This window comes from Zootoca vivipara, chromosome 16 (assembly GCF_965207765.1).
Source record: "Zootoca vivipara chromosome 16, rZooViv2.hap1.1, whole genome shotgun sequence".
NCBI lineage: Eukaryota > Metazoa > Chordata > Lepidosauria > Squamata > Lacertidae > Zootoca > Zootoca vivipara.
In genome coordinates, this window is record NC_142599.1 from 19,408,872 (window position 1) to 19,426,402 (window position 17,531).

The 17,531-nt window shown below is 49.3% G+C and overlaps 1 protein-coding gene across 2 annotated transcripts; it reads right to left on the minus strand.

The window, feature by feature from the left end:
- Positions 1 to 3,185: 3,185 nt before the first annotated feature.
- On the minus strand, positions 3,186 to 17,348 carry ZMAT5 (zinc finger matrin-type 5). Of its 2 annotated transcripts, XM_035099305.3 has the most exons (6): positions 17,164 to 17,348; positions 13,258 to 13,408; positions 12,762 to 12,824; positions 10,899 to 10,979; positions 5,783 to 5,894; positions 3,186 to 4,328 (listed from the first exon to the last, which is right to left on the minus strand). In XM_035099305.3, the coding sequence occupies exons 2-6, from the start codon at positions 13,382 to 13,384 to the stop codon at positions 4,199 to 4,201; spliced, it is 513 nt and encodes a 170-aa protein (XP_034955196.1). In that variant the 5' UTR covers positions 13,385 to 13,408; positions 17,164 to 17,348; the 3' UTR covers positions 3,186 to 4,198. The 2 variants fall into 2 exon arrangements, with proteins under 2 accessions (XP_034955196.1, XP_034955195.2); XM_035099304.3 differs by lacking the exon at positions 5,783 to 5,894.
- Positions 17,349 to 17,531: the final 183 nt, after the last annotated feature.

A 17,531-nucleotide genomic window follows, 5' to 3' on the forward strand; every position in this document is an offset into this window, starting at 1 on the left:
TGCGATGCAGCAGCAAAAATAGCTTTGAAAAAGGTAATACGAATTCTTTGCCACAGCAACACAAGTATAGCATCCAGATCAGGGGAAGTAATTGTGCCACTCTACAGTGGTGCCTTGGCTTACGAACTTAATACGTTCCTGAAGTCCATTCTTAAACCGAATCCGTTCTTAAACCGAGGCGCGCTTTCCCTAATGAGGCCTCTCGCCGCCGGTGCCCTTCCACCGTTTGACTTCCGTTCGTAAAGTTCACTAACCAGAACACTACTTCCGGTTTTGCGGAGTTCGTAAACATGGCTGTTTTAAACTGAGGTACCACTGTATTCTGCCTTGGTTAGACCTCACCTGGAGTCCTCTGCTCATTTCTGGGCATCATTGTTTAAAGATATTGACAAACTGGAAGGTGTGCAGAGGGCGGCATTAGGAACAGTTGAAGGAACTGGGTACGTTTAGCCTGGAAAAGAGGAAACTGAGCGGCGATACTATAGCCAACTTCAATCATCTGAAGGGCTGTCCCGTGGAAGGTGGAGCAAGTTTGTTTTCTGATGTTCCGGAAGGGAAAACCTGAACCAATGGCTTCAAAGGATAAGGAGATTGCGACTCAACATCAGGAAGAACTTTTTGACAGCAAGAGCCATTCAACAGTGGAACAGTGGGCTCTCCTTCATTGGAGGTTTTTAAACAGAGCTTGGGTGTCCATCTGCCAGGGATCCGTTAGTTGAGATTCTTGTGTTGCAGGGGGTTGGACTAGATGACCCTTGGGACCCTTTCCAACTCTATGCTTCTATGATCCTTTGCCATCTATAGATAATGCAACCATCCTGCAAGAGGATTTGTTCCAACTCTGCAGTTCTGTGATTCTAACTCTCTGCTTCAGGGTGCTCAGCAAAGGGACCATGGCACAGGAAACAGATTCCAAAATTTAATGCTGGTCTCAGGCTCATGAACGCAGTGGTGCCCTGAGAAAGATGAGATATTGCAAGGGTGAGGAATCTCCAGCCCACAGGCCATTCCTGGACCTCCAGAGGAGTCCAGTTCAGCCAATAAGTCCACTCCCACCCCCCAGTTTGTGATGCCAGCTGCTGGGCAGGTTGGTGGGGGTTCAATCCTTTGTTGGCACCTGTTCTCAGTAGGGGTGTGCAGACAAAAGCAGCAGGATTCAGTCCCCAGCATGTCGGCTGATGTGTGGTTTGTGTGTGTGTAGGGGTTAAACCACTGAGCCCCTTGGGCTTGCCGATCAGAAGGTCAGCTGTTTAAATCCCCTCGACAGGGTGAGCTCCTGTTGCTCGGTCCCTGCTCCTGCCAACCTAGCAGTTCGAAAGCACGTCAAAGTGCAAGTAGATAAATAGGTACTGCTCTGGCGGGAAGGTAAACAGCGTTTCCGTGCGCTGCTCTGGTTCGCCAGAAGCAGCTTAGTCATGCTGGCCACATGACCCGGAAGCTCTACACCGGTTCCCTCGGCCAGTAAAGCAAGATGAGCGCCGCAACCTCAGAGTCATCTGCGACTGGACCTAATAGTCAGGGGGCCCTTTACCTTTGGGGGGGGGGTTAAATGCTGTTCAGTTTGGCAGGATCCCATGCAACCTCCTCTCTGATTCAGGAAGGGGGTTGCTTGGAAACTCCCGTTTAATATGAAGGCTTTCCCCTTCGTTTTAGCAGATTCTGGTGAAAAGCCTCTTCCTATTTGTAGAGAAGAGGAATGAAACAGCTGGCAATCCCTTCTGAGTGGAGAGATGCTTTCACAGTACCACCAACCCTCCCTCCCTATTCAGAGTCCCACCACAACTGTGCCAGTGACCACTGGCACGGAGAAGCTGAATGAAAGGGGGGAGGGCATGAATGTGGAGGGAAAGCGCAATGCATTTTAACAAGCTCTTAATGGAAGGCAACAGCCAGGAGCAATCTAGAGCGATAGGCTGTGGATGATGACCCATCAAGCTGTTTCCAGCCCCCCAGCAACCAACCTGCGATCTCTGGCCCTCCGTCCAGGCACCTCCGGTCAATAGGCTATACGTGCTGAATTAATACCCCACTGGGGCACATGCTGCCTGCACTTCCCCCAGCCAATGGGACAGCTCCTTTCCGATGGCACTCTTTAACAAGTTCACCCCTAACAGCTGGCACATCAGTGATGCATTGTGCCATTACGGCTTCCTACTCACAGCACTCAAAGGAGAATACAAGGCTATAAAAAGCTGGTAATTTATGACTCCCCACAGGTAAACTGTGAGCTCTGGGGCTATGCTCACACAACTCAATGGCTTCGGAGTTTGAGGAACTTCTTCCCTGTCCCCTTGCAATGGCTTCTGCTCTAGACACAGAGCCACATGTGTACGTACGTGTGTGTGTGTTTTTAGATCAGTGGTGGCCAAACTTGGCCCTCCAGCTGTTTTTGGACTACAACTCCCATCACCCCTAGCCAACAGGACCAGGGGCCAGGGATGATGGGAATTGTAGTCCCAAAACAGCTGGAGGGCCAAATTTGGCCACTACTGGTTTAGATCAAAACATGGGAGGTGGAGTAAGCATGTTACATAGCAAACAGTGATGAATGACAGGTTAAATTTCAGTTCCTGTTTGGATAAACTATATTTTTTTTTAATATGCTAGAAATAGCATAGAAATCTGGAAAAGAAAAAAGAAGTGCTAATATAGCATTTTTTCCAATTTTTCTGAAAATTTCCATTTTTTTCCGGAAAAAAACCAGGGTTTTTTTCCGAGCTTCAAAATTTCCGGGAATTTTACATCTCTAGACCTGGTTACTGAAAGGCCTGGCTCTTCGCCTTTATGAACCTACCTGGTTTTTAAGATCCTCAGAGCAAGCCCTGTTCTCCCAGTAGATTGGACCCAATTGGCGAGTCAGGCCAATGATGATGAGATGTGCAAAGTCCAGCAAAAAAAACAAGGGCCACAGATCTCCCATCGCTGCTCTGCAATGAGGGCTTTTAAACGGGCAGCACCTTCGCAGGTGCCCAGTGATGCCAGCCCTTGCCATCAGCACACCAAGCACAGTGCCCACACCAGCTGCCCACACCTGGCACACAAACAACAGCATATGCAAAGCAACAGCCAAGGGCCAAATCTTAAACACAACGCTGGGCATGTGCAATGTCACAGGGGTTAAAACTCTTGGCGTTCCCCCGGCGCACATTTAAACTAGGCAGCAAAGAGAAGGAAGTCAAACAACGCAAGTTTGGACACTCAAATGGTACTGCTGATTTAATATTCTCTCCCACACACATGTCCCAAAATCTTGGCTCTGTAGAAATATAAACATTTATGTTTACAAGTACACACGGAAGTACAAATTTCAGCTGAACTTTATTTAAACGACGACAATAGATATTCCCACCATCTCCAGGTAAAGCAAAGAAACCAAGTTGGAAGGACTGCAAAATCCAGGGGTTCTTACTGGGGTGGTTGATGGCATCTGTGGATTAGGATGGTTTCCCCCCCCCCCTTCCCCATTTTCTTCTGCTTTCATCATCCAGAATGCTTCCTCCTTCTGAATTTTCTCTCCCAGGGTTGGTGGGTCTTAGCCCCACACCCACCATGCTTTGGAGCCACACTGTGGGAAGATGAGCCCTTTGGATCTGGTTAATGCAAAGTTCACCCCTCCATAACGTCCCCAGTTTTGCTGTTAACCCCCACAGTCCTGACAGCGGAGCCGCAAAGGAGAGAACGGATCTGCAATGGAGAGCCTTGAGATGGGGGAACCTCTTACAGACCACTCTACCCTGGGACACCCTTTCAAGGACTGCCAGAGCGAACCCCTCAGTGCCCAATCTTCCATTCTTCCAATCTTGCCCCTCAGTGACTTCTTCCATTAGCAGTTTTCACATTTTCTTTTTTCTCATCAAACCATTACGTTAAATAAGGTCCACTTCGTTTTGATTCTCCTTTGCGTTTTCCGCATTATATTTGCATGAACGTGAGCAGCAGTCAATAATCAGAAAAGCTGAAAGGGTATACATGTACATCCGATATGAGGGATGGGGAGGATGTGGCGGCGCCCCAAGATTCCAGCTCCAATCAGCACCAACCAACACGGCCACCGTCTGGGGAGGATGGGAGCTGTAGTTCAACATCTGGAGGCCCCCAGGTTCCCTGTTCCTGTTGTATTTCCTCCGCAACACTGGGAGCAAAGGCATAAGGGACACCGGCTGGTGTTCCGAAGGGCGTCCTGGTTGTGTCAGCACAGTCATCCCCATTGGAGATTGGGTGGGACCCGCCATCCACCAGGAGGCGGAGCCTGCAGGGAAGGTGGAAGATCCTGGACCGAAGGCCAACCAGGTGGATACTGGAAAACAGACTCTTCCTCCGAGAGGGGACTGAGAGAAGAAAAGCACAGCAGTGGAAATCAGGTACTTTTTATATTAAAAAAAAAACCCTCAGCCCTCCAAGACTCCATATTTCTACAGAGCTGTTGCAGGGCTCGGGGTGCAGCAACAACATCTCGGTAACCTTTGCAACAACAACCCTGTGAGGTAGGGTCAGTGTCAACATCTCAATATTGCAAACAGGGAGGGTCAGACTGGAAGGTCATGGCTTGGCTGGAGTCACCAAATTAGGGAAACCCCGAGGTGAGATTTGAAGAATGCACTTCCTGGCCCACGGGTACAAGTTCTTGCCAAAGTTCTGTTAAAGTCAGACTGTCTTAGGTGGGACTTTGCTGTTCCAGATGTTGCTGAACTGCAACTCCCATCATCCCCCGACTGCCGGCCAGCCTGCTGGGGCCCATGGGAGTTGGAGTCCAACAACATCTGGAGGTCTCAAAGGTCCCTGTCCCCAGTCTACCTGCAGTGGCTCTCCAGGGTTTCAGACAGGGGGCTTTCCCACACCTATGTGGAGATGTCGGGCATTGAACCACACTGGCCAAGTAGCTTTCCACTTCCCCTCCTAATGCAATTAAGAACGTAAGAGCCTGGTTGCTGGATCAGGCCAATGGCCTGTCAGGTGGCAGAGGATGCAACCCCCACGGCAGGTTGCCAGGAATGGATAAGACAAGGAAAAGTCCTTACCGACTGCTTTTTATTCAATATTCACAGAGAGAGGCTTGGAAACACAGCCTCTTGGAAAAATGGCGTTGTCCTGAGAGTGTCTCCGCCCCCTTTTTCTCCCACTTCCTCATTCGTCACCTTGTCCCCTATGGGTGGCGCTGAAGGCCCTTTGCTTCTGAGCCCTTTGCTCTCCTACTTTCAAGGCCCCCCCGGGTTCTGCGAGAGGGGGCTCTTGAATGCTTTCTAAAGACATGCGAGTCTGTCAGCTGTCTCTCCCCTGGTGCTTCTTCTTCCTGCTGCTCTCCCAATATTTCCCAGCTTCTCCCCTCTGCAGCCTCTGAACCCTTCTGCAAACCACAGTTCTAAATCTATACTGTCCTGTTTTCAGGAAGGTTCGGGGGGGGGGGGCGGCCTCCACCATTCTTCCTCAGTCCAGCCCCTGACATTCACCTTCTTCCAGCTGTTGCCCTCCTGGTGTTCCCTCTTCCTCCTCCTCCTCCTCTCCCATTATTTCCCAGCTTTCCCCTCTCTGAGCTGTGACCTCCCTCAAACTCCTGTTGTAATTCTGAACTGTCTTCTTCTCCTCTGGAAGGGTCAGGACGGGGAGGCGGTCTCCACCATTCTTCTTCTGCCCGGGCCCAGGCATGGCCCATCTAGTCCAGCATACTGCTGTCAGTTTCCAACCCTATGCACTCTCCCCTCCCACATTGCTGCTTCCAACTGTGGAGGCAGAGCATTGCCATCACCTAAATCTCGCCCGCCCCCAGCTGCAGATAGCACATTACCTGTCAGTCTGAGCTGTGCCAAGCCGCTTGGCTCTCTTCTCCAGCCACTCATCAATGGTGCCAGGCGTGGCGACTGCCTTGTCCTGCCGCTGCTCTTTCGCCCTCCTCTCTTCTGTTTTTTTGGAAAGACGGACAAGGGCAATCTCATTTAGCCCGACAGCCTTTCGCCCCATTGAACACACTCAGAGTTATTTCTCCTTGTATTCCTGCAGCTGACAGTTCTGGCCCGGGCGCTGTGGTTCCCTTTACGGAACCACCTTCCCAGCTGCCGTTCCATCTGCGATTTGGCCACTTCTGGGCGGATGGCTCTGCCTTCCCATCTTATCCAGTCCTCCACCTACACAGCTCCAAATCCTGGAACAGCTTTTTTTTTAATAAGAACAACAGCAACAACGTCCTTTGCCTTGGCAGAATTTGTACAGGCTTGTACCAAGCGTGGATCACCAACAGGGGAGAGTGCCAATGAGACTCACAGGTTGTGCACAGAGCAGCAAGAGAAGGGCCAGCTGCAACTCCTGTTTCAGAAGACAGGTCCTTGTAGCTCTCCGAAAACAGACAGAAGAGCCACAAGAACATCAAAAGAGCTCTGAAGGATCAGGGCCAATAGTCCAGCGTCCTGTTCTCACTGTGGCTAACCAGAAGCCTTTTCTGCTAAGCCCACAAGCCGGACCCAAATACCAAGAACATTCTCTCCTCCTGTGGCTCCCTGCAACTAGAATTCAGAAGCATTACTGCAGGCATCCCCAGACTCAGCCCTCCAGATGTTTTGGGACTACAACTCCCATCATCCCTAGCTAGCAGGACCAGTGGTCAGGGATGATGGGAATTGCAGTCCCAAAACATCTGGAGGGCCGAGTTTGGGGATGCCTGCATTACCGCCTCTGACCGTGGAGGAAAAGCGGAGCCTTCGTGGTGCTGTTGGTCAGTCTTCTCCTCCACAAAGTTGCCCAGTCCTGTTTTAAAGCCATCCCAGTTATCGGCTATCCCTGCCTTCTGCAGGGGTGAGTTCCATAGCTCAATGGAGCAATGGCACGGCTGCAAGGCACAAGGAGGAGATGCTGGAAACAGGTTTGGTGCCTGAAGTATTGACACAACCTTGGCTTGGTGCAACTGAGTCGCTGAGTTTGTCACTGTGTGAGGAAGCACTTTTGTCTGCTCCAAATCTTCCAACGTTCAGAGTCGTTGGAGGTCCTAGTATTAGGAAAAAGGGGGACCTATCTTGTGGGATCAAATTCTGCAGTTTAAGTGTTAGGAGCAGTACAGTTGCTGGAAACTCCAGGAGGGACTCGAGTCTTTGCTTGCAGGCTTGCCACTTTGATGGCCACTGTGAGAACAGGATGCTGGATTAGATTGACTATTGGCCTGATCCAGTAAATAATATTATATTATTTGTACCCTGCCCATCTGACCAGGTTGCCCCAGCCATTCTGGGCAGCTGCCAACTTACATAAAAACATAATAAAACATCGCACATTATAAAGATTCCCTATACAGGGCTGCCTTCAGGTGTCTCCTGAAGATAATATAGTTACTCATCTCCTTGACATCTGGTGGGAGGGCATTCCACAGGGTGGGCACCACCACTAAGAAGGCCCTCTGCCTGGTTCCCTGTAGCTTCACTTCCTGCAGGGAGGGAACCGCCAGAAGGCCCTCGGAGCTGGACCTCAGTCTCCGGGCTGAACAATGGGGGTGGAGACACTCCTTCAGGTATACAGAACCGAGGTCGTTTACGTCTCCAAAGGTCAATGGTGATCGGAAACACACTGGGAGCCAATGAAGATCCTTTAGAACCAGCATTATGTGGTCCGGGCTGCTGCTCCCAGCCACCAGCCTAGCTGCCACAAACACCATGATGGCTATTAAGGTAAAGGGACCCCTGACCATTAGGTCCAGTCGTGACCGACTCTGGGGTTGCGTGCTCATCTCACATTATTGGCCGAGGGAGCCGGCGTATAGCTTCCAAGTCATGTGGCCAGCATGATAAAGCCGCTTCTGGCAAACCAGAGCAGCACATGGAAACGCCGTTTACCTTCCCGCTGTAGCGGTTCCTATTTATCTACTTGCATTTTGATGTGCTTTCGAACTGCTAGGTTGGCAGGAGCTGGGACCGAGCAACGGGAGCTCACCCCGTCACAGGGATTCGAACCGCCGACCTTCTGATCAGCAAGCCCTAGGCTCAGTGGTTTAGCCCACAGCGCCACCTGGGTCCCATGATGGCTATTGCTCTGCCTCAATTGTCAGAGGCAGGAATGCTTCTAAACATCAGCTGCTGAAACTCACAGGAGAGAAAAGCGAACTTGTGCTCAGTCCCTGTTTTCTGGCTTCCCACAGGCATCTGGCTGGCCACTGTGAGAACAGGATGCTGGCCTGATCCAGCAGCCAGCATCTTCTTGCACACAGCTGAATTTCTACACCCTTGGTTCAGGAATCTGCGCAGGCTTGGAGCTGTGGTTTCCCTGCCACTCGCTTACAACTGGGGCAGAACTCGCACTCTCACCCTCCGTCCCCGAGCAGGGACACGGGACTGATGCCCGTTGCAAAACAAGCCAGCCATGGAAATCTTGCCTTGGTGACCCCCATCCCCAGGACAGTCTCTCCCTTCAAAGGAGGCCCGTGCTGTTGCTTTTTATTACGGCTTTGGTGCTTTAATGCATATTCGGGGAGGGGAAACATCCTGGCTCGTTGACATTAACAGCGCAATCACGGGGGCCCGAAGGCAGAATAAGCCAGAGACAGCTTGAGTGATTGCAGGAGGCAGTCGGGAGGAAACGTTCCATTCATCAGCAACAAGAACACAGGTTCCTGGGGGCAGCTGAATACCAAAAAAGCAATGGGAAAGGGGGGGGAGAGAGAGGGACTTGGCCAACACTTCTCCCCATACTAATGATCAGATCACCCTGCCCAGTCCCCAGAGGAAACCATTCCAGAACAGAATGCAAAAAAGGCATCTCCTACCACCCACCCCGGAGGACCCCCCCCCACACACACAGAGACACCTCCTGCAGGACCCACCCTCCTGCCAACCACCTGCTCCAAACTAAGACAGTGCCATATGTCATGCTTTTAAGCAAAATGTTAAACATTTTCCGACAGGGTGTGAAATTAACAGCCCACCACTCCAGCAGAGTGAAGGATCGCGCCAGCTTGGCAGTGGCAGCCAATTATTCTTCCAGCCTGCTGAATATTCATGAGGGCAGCCGGAGAAAGAAGGGGGGAAAGAGGGAGGAGTAGCCAGAAACGGGTAACATGGAAGACTCTCCACCCCACAACCTCTCTGGTTTAGCTTCAAGAGAGGAGCCAAAAACAGGCTTTTCCCACTGTTGTGGAATGCCCTGCCCCATCCATCATCCACTCATTGTTTCATATGCCTTGCAAAGGCATCTTTTAGCCCAGGCTTTCCCTGGCCCTGTTACCACTGAATTTCTGATTTGTTTGTTCGTAATAAGGGACCCAGGTGGCGCTGTGGGTTAAACCACTGAGCCTAGGGCTTGTTGATCAGAAGGTCAGCGGTTCGAATCCCTGTGACGGGGTGAGCTCCCGTTGCTCGGTCCCAGCTCCTGCCAACCTAGCAGTTCGAAAGCAGGTCAAAATGCAAGTAGATAAATAGGAACCGCTACAGCAGGAAGGTAAACGGCGTTTCCATGTGCTGCTCTGGTTTGCCAGAAGCGGCTTTGTCATGCTGGCCACATGACCTGGAAGCTATACGCTGGCTCCCTCGGCCAATAATGCGAGATGAGCGCGCAACCCCAGAGTTGGTCACGACTAGACCTAATGGTCAGGGGTCCCTTTACCTTTACCTTCCCTGGCCCTGTTACCACTGAATTTCTGATTTGTTTGTTTGTAATAATACTGGGTTTTTTTTAAAAAAAGTTGCAGCTCCATTTTCAACAATACTGTTTTTAAGTAGCCTTTATGCATATCGCTTAGAGGTGTCAAACTATTGAGTGGTTTAGAAATGCTTTTAAAATAAATGAATCGCAAATTTCCTGTGTCGTGCCTGGCCTGGCCCTACACTTGCCCAGGAAGGGTATAAAACATCTTGCTTACCCCCAGCCTGTCCAAGTGAAATTCATATTGCTTCACCTCAATGTGGGACTTGGACAAGCCCCCCCCCCCCGCCACCCCTAGCTTTAGCCTCTTTTCCATACTTACAGAGGAAGCTGTCTTATACTCCGTCCACCTAGCTCAGTATTGTGTACACTGATCAGGATTTCAGCCAGGCACCTCTCTACCTGTCTACCTGGAGATGCTGGCGGGGATTGAACCGGGGACCTCCTGCTTGCTAGACACCCGACCACTGAGCTACGGCCCTTCCCCAAAGACAAGGGGATTATTGTTAAATTGTCAATAACTTCCATAAAACAGAAACGCTGCAGCCATTCCCTCCCATCCAAGTTCCGGCTTCTGTAATGCTTTGTTCCAAGAGCCCCCCACCCCCCCCAAAAAGCATTGTGGGTTCAGCTTATCTTGCTCAGAACTCCTGGAAAGACAGCAAAGAAAGCTTAACCCCAACTGAGTGTCCCTTTCTGCACAGTGGGGACACGAAAAACCAATTGCTGCAGGCTTGCCAGATGCCAGAAGTCTAGGCAGCAGGGTCGTCTTTGCAGGGGAGAGTCTTTAATTAAAAAGGTTTCGATTTGCAGAAATCAAGCAGAGGAGGTGGGGACAGAGAGTTTTGCTCCCCTGCCTTTCTCTCTCTCCAGCTGATTCAATTATATTTGCTTTTGCCCAGCCCATTTACCCTACATTGATAATCAATAGCGGTATAATTGGTGAACAAACACAACAGGAACCGGGAACAGCTGCTCGGATTTCTCTGGCCTTCCCTGCCTCCACTTTGCAGTGGAGGTTGCGGAGTTGGGGGGGGGGGCTGCGTTTGGGGAAAGATGCCCATCACAATGACCACAGACAAGGCTCGGGCAAGAAGCCATCCTCAGTGCCATAGCAGGCATAATGTAACACAGGAGAACTCCAAGAGGTGCTAGCTTGCTCTCAGATTAAAGGCAGCCTAACAGCGATTTGCACAGGGCTTACATAAGGGATTGGCACTTTCCCTTATGTTTATCCCACACCCTGTTAGGGCTACGGGTGCCTACATTCTCCAGACCCCATTTACCTTGCACATGAGCATTCAGCTGCTCCAGATCTTCCTCTGTCATGTGGGAGAACCTGCAGTTGGGGCCGAAATCACACCGTCCTGCCAAGAGATCCAAAGCAAGGACAACTTTAAAGAACAAAACCACTGGCCTCGGGGGACCAAAGGAGCTAACCACCACAGCAGGACCAAGAGATACAGGTGAAACTAGGAAAATTAGAATATTGTTGAAAAATGCATTTATTTCAGTAATGCAACTTATTTTTTATCCTTTTACAAATGCTTTCTTTTGGAAATTCCACAGTAATAAAACAAATAGTTACCAATAATACAAAAATAAACATCGCTATTACATTTCATTAATTACACTCCATTTATAATTGACCCGCCTAACGACAAATAATTACAATTACAACAAATAAAGGCTTGACATATCTTGCTTTGCATGTCATGCATCTATCTCATATACTGTTTTGGTTTCACCTTTTAAGTTCCGTTACTGAAATAAATGCACTTTTCAACGATATTCTAATTTTCCAAGTTTCACCTGTATTACAGCATTCAAGAATTGTCAAAACGTGCATCGCACACAAACACAAACACACACACACACACCCTTTCCATTACCGGCAGTATGGCCCTTCCTGTGTACAAAACTCCATTCGCGGGATTTTTATATAACCACTTGAGCAAACGAATTCACTTATTTATTACGGTCCACATCTACTGCCTCCTGCAGCAAATTAAAAATTAGGGGGAAATAAATGCACTGTGACAGCTACTAGTTTCAGCGATTTCAAAAGGGTGGGAAGACAAATTCATGGAGGCTTGTTGTTGTTGCTGTTTAGTCGTGTCCGACTCTTCGTGACCCCATAGACCAGAGCACGCCAGGCACTCCTGTCTACCACTGCAGTTTGGTCAAACTCATGTTCGTAGCTTCGAGAACACTGTCCAACCATCTCGTCCTCTGTCGTCCCTTTCTCCTAGTGCCCTCAATCTTTCCCAACATCAGGGTCTTTTCCAAGGATTCTTCTCTTCTCGTGAGGTGGCCAAAGTATTGGAACCTCAGCTTCAGGATCTGTCCTTCCAGTGAGCACTCAGGGCTGATTTCCTTCAGAATGGATAGGTTTGATCTTCTTGCAGTCCATGGGACTCTCAAGAGTCTCCTCCAGCACCATAATTCAAAAGCATCAATTCTTCGGCGATCAGCCTTCTTTATGGTCCAGCTCTCACTTCCATACATCACTACTGGGAAAACCATAGCTTTAACTATACAGACCTTTGTAGGCAAGGTGATGTCTCTGCTTTTTAAGATGCTGTCTAGGTTTGTCATTGCTTTTCTCCCAAGAAGCAGGCGTCTTTTAATTTCGTGACTGTTGTCACCATCTGCAGTGATCAAGGAGCCCAAGAAGGTAAAATCTCTCACTGCCTCCATTTCTTCCCCTTCTATTTGCCAGGAGGTGATGGGACCAGTGGCCATGATCTTGGTTTTTTTGATGTTGAGCTTCAGACCATATTTTGCGCTCTCCTCTTTCACCCTCATTAAAAGGTTCTTTAATTCCTCCTCACTTTCTGCCATCAAGGTTGTGTCATCTGCATATCTGAGGTTGTTGATGGAGGCTTACTGATAGACAAGTAGAACCTCCAAGCTCAGAGGCAGTATATCTTTAAACGCTAGTTACTAGAAGGCGACAGCAGAGGGACAGGGCTGCTGCCCTCCTGCAGGCTTCCGAGAGATATCTGTTTGGCCGCTGCAGGGAATCTAGACCAGATAGGCCTTTGGTCAGATCCAGCAGGGCACCCCCACATATTTGATACTCTTCTCCCTGCCCCTGAGAACAGCTTCTTGGGGGTGGAAGGAACCCAATGAAAAGAAAAGCATACCTGATAGCAGGAATTCCCGACACGGCTTCTTACTCTGCTCCTCCTGCAGGATGGTTGCACTATCTGTAGATGGCAAAGGATCATAGAAGCATAGAGATGGAAAGGGTTCCAAGGGTCATCTAGTCCAACCCCCCCTGCAATGCAGGAATCTCAGCTAAAGCATCCATGACATGCGGCCATCCAACCTCTGCTTAAAAGGATGGAGAGGATAAAATGAGGTGAGGGGCATTGCTCCGCACATCCACTAGGGCAAGCAAGAGGCGTCCCACAAGAATCCCACCCAGGCTTACAATTCCATATTCCCTGTCGGGGGCAGTAAATGCCTCTGAATACCATTTGCTGGGACTTGTAAGTGGGAAGAGAGTGCTGTTGTTCTCAGGTGCTGTTTGCGGGCTTCCCCTAATAAGCATCTGCTTGGTCGCTGAATGGTGGACCAGATAAGCCACAGGCCTGATCTACCCGAAAGGCTCTTCCTTCTTATGAAGCAGCCTCTTACCTCGGAACAGATCGTACCAGACCTTCTTGGCCCGGAGGTGCTGAACCCCGTTTAGGTGCTTCTTCCTGTTGTGGAGGTTGTCCTGGAAAGAGCGGTTGCAGTAGTCACAGAAATAGCGCTTCCCCATGGAGACGCTTGCTGAAGGGAACCTCTGCAGGGAAGATCAAACACTGTTTACCCACATGTCAATGAAATGATCAGACTTTGGCTTCTTTTCCTTGATTGCACAGCTTTGCTATAGGTTTACTCCCACAAGATGTAGTGACTTGGGGGACAGCTTTAAAATGAGGATTAGACAAATTCATGGAACAGAAGGCTATCGTTGGCTACTAAGCCCCAATGGCTATGTTCTCTTCTTCACTAATGAAGGCAGTACGCCTTTGAATACCAGTTACTGAGAATCACAAGTGGGAAAAGAGCTGGTGTGCTCAGATCTGGCTATGGGCTTCCCAGAAGAAGCATCTGTTTGGTCACACTGAGAACAGGATGCTGGACTAGATGGGTGTTTGGCCAGATCCAGCAGACAGGCTCTCGGTACATTCTTACAGCTTCAGAGACTACAGCTCCCCCTCTTCCACTAGCCTCATTAACACGCTAGTAATATTTATCTTTGCAGCCTAATACTATTTGTGGGCTCATTTACCAGGCTGACTTAATAGGGTCTATTGCAGTAATGGCAATCCCATGCGCCTATAAATCTGATCAGCATTATTGCATACCGCTTCAAGAACCATGATGGTTGATAATCAGTATATAAATATCGTAGAAATTATTTAAAAACAACAACAACACTACAGCCCAGCAGAGGAGACTAGTCTAATTTATGGCTGAGTCAGAATCATTTTGGGCTTCATCGATCAAATCAGCTCATTTGCTGTCCAGAATGCAACTGAGAGTTGCTTCGAATGCTGGAATGGTGGTTGCAAATACCATGTTTCCCCTTTTTAAAGACACCATCTTATAACATTTTTTCCTCAAAAAAAAACACAGGGTGGCTTACTTTCGGTGGGATGCCTTATTTTCTTGTTACCGGTACGGTTTTTACGGCTCAGGGCGCTGCTGGGCTCTCTTCAGTGCTCGGCGCTGCAGCAGCCACCGGTTCCGGGTGGCGGGGCAGCAGGCGTCCTTGGCCGGGCCAGGCAGAGGCCGCAGGCTCAGGCGCTCTGCCCGCCACTGCAGGGCACTCCAAGCTCCTTGGCCAGGCCAGGCAAGGAAGAAGCAGTGCGCCCAGCGGTGGCGGCAAGCACGGAAGCGGCAGGGACGGCGGTGGACGAGAAAGCGGAGCGCGGGGATGCAGCCAGCAAGCCGGGAGTGCGATCAGCTATTAAGCGGAGCTCTTGGAGCACCGCTTCACAGCTGATCGCACTCCTGAAGTGCCGGGCGCATGGAGTGACTCTGTGAGTGGAGGTGCCTGTGGGGGTTGGTTTCCGCGGCGCGGAAGTATGGCTTATTTTCTGGGTATGTCTTATATTTCTCAAATGCTTAAAAACCCTGCCATGGCTTACTTTATGACTACATATTTTAAAAGGGGAAACAGGGTAGGCCAGAGTCTAGTAGTGGCACCTAGAAAGCTACTAAAGTCATAGAGGCACAAGTTTTTTGAGCCAAAACCATAAATAAATATGGTGCTAGTTTCCCACCCACTCTATTACTTTTGAATTTGTTTGGGGGTTTTTTATTCTTATAGCTACAATGGGAAAACAATTGCTCATGTTCCACCTCTGATGGGGCATTTCTGCTGGTTCCCAACTCCCCTGAGGTTCGCTTGGCCTCTACTGGGGACAGAGCCTTTAGCATGGCAGGCCCTGCCCTGTGGAACTCACTGCCAGTAGAAGTTTGACAGGAACCATTACTCCCTTCTTTCAGATGTCTTCTGAAAATAGTGTGATTTAGACCAGCCTTTGCAACGTGATTTTTTTTTAATCAACTGGTATTTATGGACTTTTTTGTGATGTTTTTAGTGATATTTTATTGATGTTTTCATTCTTTTTGCAACTTGTTTTTTTTAATAATAATAATAATAATAATAATAATAATAATAATAATTTATTTATACCCTGTCCATCTGGCTGGGTTTCCCCAGCCATTCTGGGCGGCTTCCAACAGAAAATTAAAACACAATAATCTATTAAACATTAAAAGCCTCCCTGAACAGGGCTGCCTTCAGATGTATTCTAAAAGTCTGGTAGTTGTTTTCCTCTTTGACATCTGTTGGGAGGGCGTTCCACAGGGCAGGCGCCACCACCGAGAAGGCCCTCTGCCTAGTTCCCTGCAACTTGGCATCTCGCAACGAGGGAACCGCCAGAAGGCCCTCGGTGCTGGACCTCAGTGTCGGGCAGAATGATGGAGGTGGAGACGCTCCTTCAGGTATACTGGACCAAGGCCATTTAGGGCTTTAAAGGTCAGCACCAACACTTTGAATTGTGCTTGGAAACGTACTGGGAGCCAACGTAGATCTTTCAAGACCGGTGTTATGTGGTCTCGGCGGCCACTCCCAGTCACCAGTCTAGCTGCCGCATTCTGGATTAGTTGTAGTTTCCGAGTCACCTTCAAGGGTAGCCCCACGTAGAGCGCATTGCAGTAGTCCAAGTGGGAGATAACTAGAGCATGCACCACTCTTGCTAGACAGTCTGCACGCAGGTAGGGTCTCAGCCTGCGTACCAGATGGAGCTGATAGACAGCTGCCCTGGACACAGAATTGACCTGCGCCTCCATGGACAGCTGTGAGTCCAAAATGACTCGCAGGCTGTGCACCTGGTCTTTCAGGGGCACAGTTACCCCGTTCAGAACCAGGGAATCCTCCACACCTGCCCGCCTCCTGTCCCCCACGAACAGTACTCCTGTCTTGTCAGGATTCAACCTCAATCTGTTAGCCACCATCCATCCTCCAACCGCCTCCAGGCACTCGCACAGGACCTTCACTGCCTTCACTGGTTCCGATTTGAAAGAGAATGCAATTTATAAAGCTTTAAACAAGTAAACAAACAAACAAGGAATTAGGCACCCAAACATTCCTAAGATGAATCATACAAATGTTACTTTAAAATTGCTTCAAAATCTGTTTGTCTCTTCAGACATTGCCAGGTTCTTTGATGTTGTCTTTGCTGCAAAAATCTTAATGCAGCTGGCAATCTGAAGTAATCTCTGCTGATGAATGATTGGTGGTAGAACATGTGTTTTGCAAGCCCCCTTCCCCCAGTTCAATCTCCAGCATCTCCAGGGTTTTGTTTTGGGTTTTTTAAAGATCAGGTAATAGTGAGAAAGGAACACAGGAAGCTGCCCTACATACCCAGACAAACTTTTGGTCTATCTAGCTCATTGCTGTATTGCCAATACTGGCAAGCAGTGAACACTCCTTGTTCTATCTGATGATACCGGTGAAAGTCTCACCGGTACTTTGACAAAGTAATAATAATAAATAAAAATAAAAATGTGCACCCCCCACCCCCGAGACCATTCCATTCTAACTATCCAACCTCCCAAAATTTCAACACCTCTCGAGATGGTTTGACCCCTTTCCGTTTTAACAGTACAAATTCTACAAACACCTTTCATATCTCCACAAAATCATTTCTCCTGCATATTCCCCGTCTTATCTTAACAGCACGTGTTAATTTACCATTAATAGCTATATCCCACACCTCTTCGTACCAAAGTCTCAGGCTTAATCCCCAGCATCTCCCGCCAGGGCTGGGAGCGTCTCCTGCCTGAACTTCTACAGAGCTGCTGCCAGTCCGTGTAGACAATACTGAGCTAGGTGGACCAATGGTCTGACTCAGTACAGTATAAGGCAACCTGGATGGACAAATCCTGATAGGAAGCAGCTTACCATGCCATTGTAAATGATAAGAGCCGAGGCCATGGGCGGCAAGGAAGTAACGCAAAATAGACCAACAGACCACTCACCTCCCTTTACACAGACGACATCACAGGCATCGCCCCCCACACCTGGTAGAAGAACCCCGCAGGCAACATCTCTAACTATAGTCCTCTATCCAATCCAACTAGCAGCTGTAGTTTGGGGCAGGCTTCTAAAATCCCCAGAAAGCACACAAGACTACGACTGCCAAAGGCATGAGCTCCTAAAGATCACGTGACACGAACCGTAGGGCATCCCGGGAAATGAAGTTTATCTATCCGACAGACTACAGGTTAGGAGGCTGGAGCGGGACTCCAAAGCCCATCATCCCGCGCGGGAAAAGCCTTCATTACCCATAAAGCTTTGGCAGCCGGAGAGGCCGCCCTTTGCTAGAGGAGGCGAGAGCTGCGCGTGC

Bases quoted from the DNA above. Each gene is read 5' to 3' on its own strand.
- ZMAT5 (XM_035099304.3), bottom strand. From the start codon at position 13,384: ATGGGGAAGCGCTATTTCTGTGACTACTGCAACCGCTCTTTCCAGGAC. The intron at 10,980-12,761 runs GTATGCTTTTCT...ATCTCTTGGCAG, and splicing joins TCGGGAATTCCTGCTATCAG to GACGGTGTGATTTCGGCCCC. The intron at 4,329-10,898 runs GTAAATGGGGTC...TTCTTCTCTCAG, and splicing joins GCTGAATGCTCATGTGCAAG to TCCCCTCTCGGAGGAAGAGT.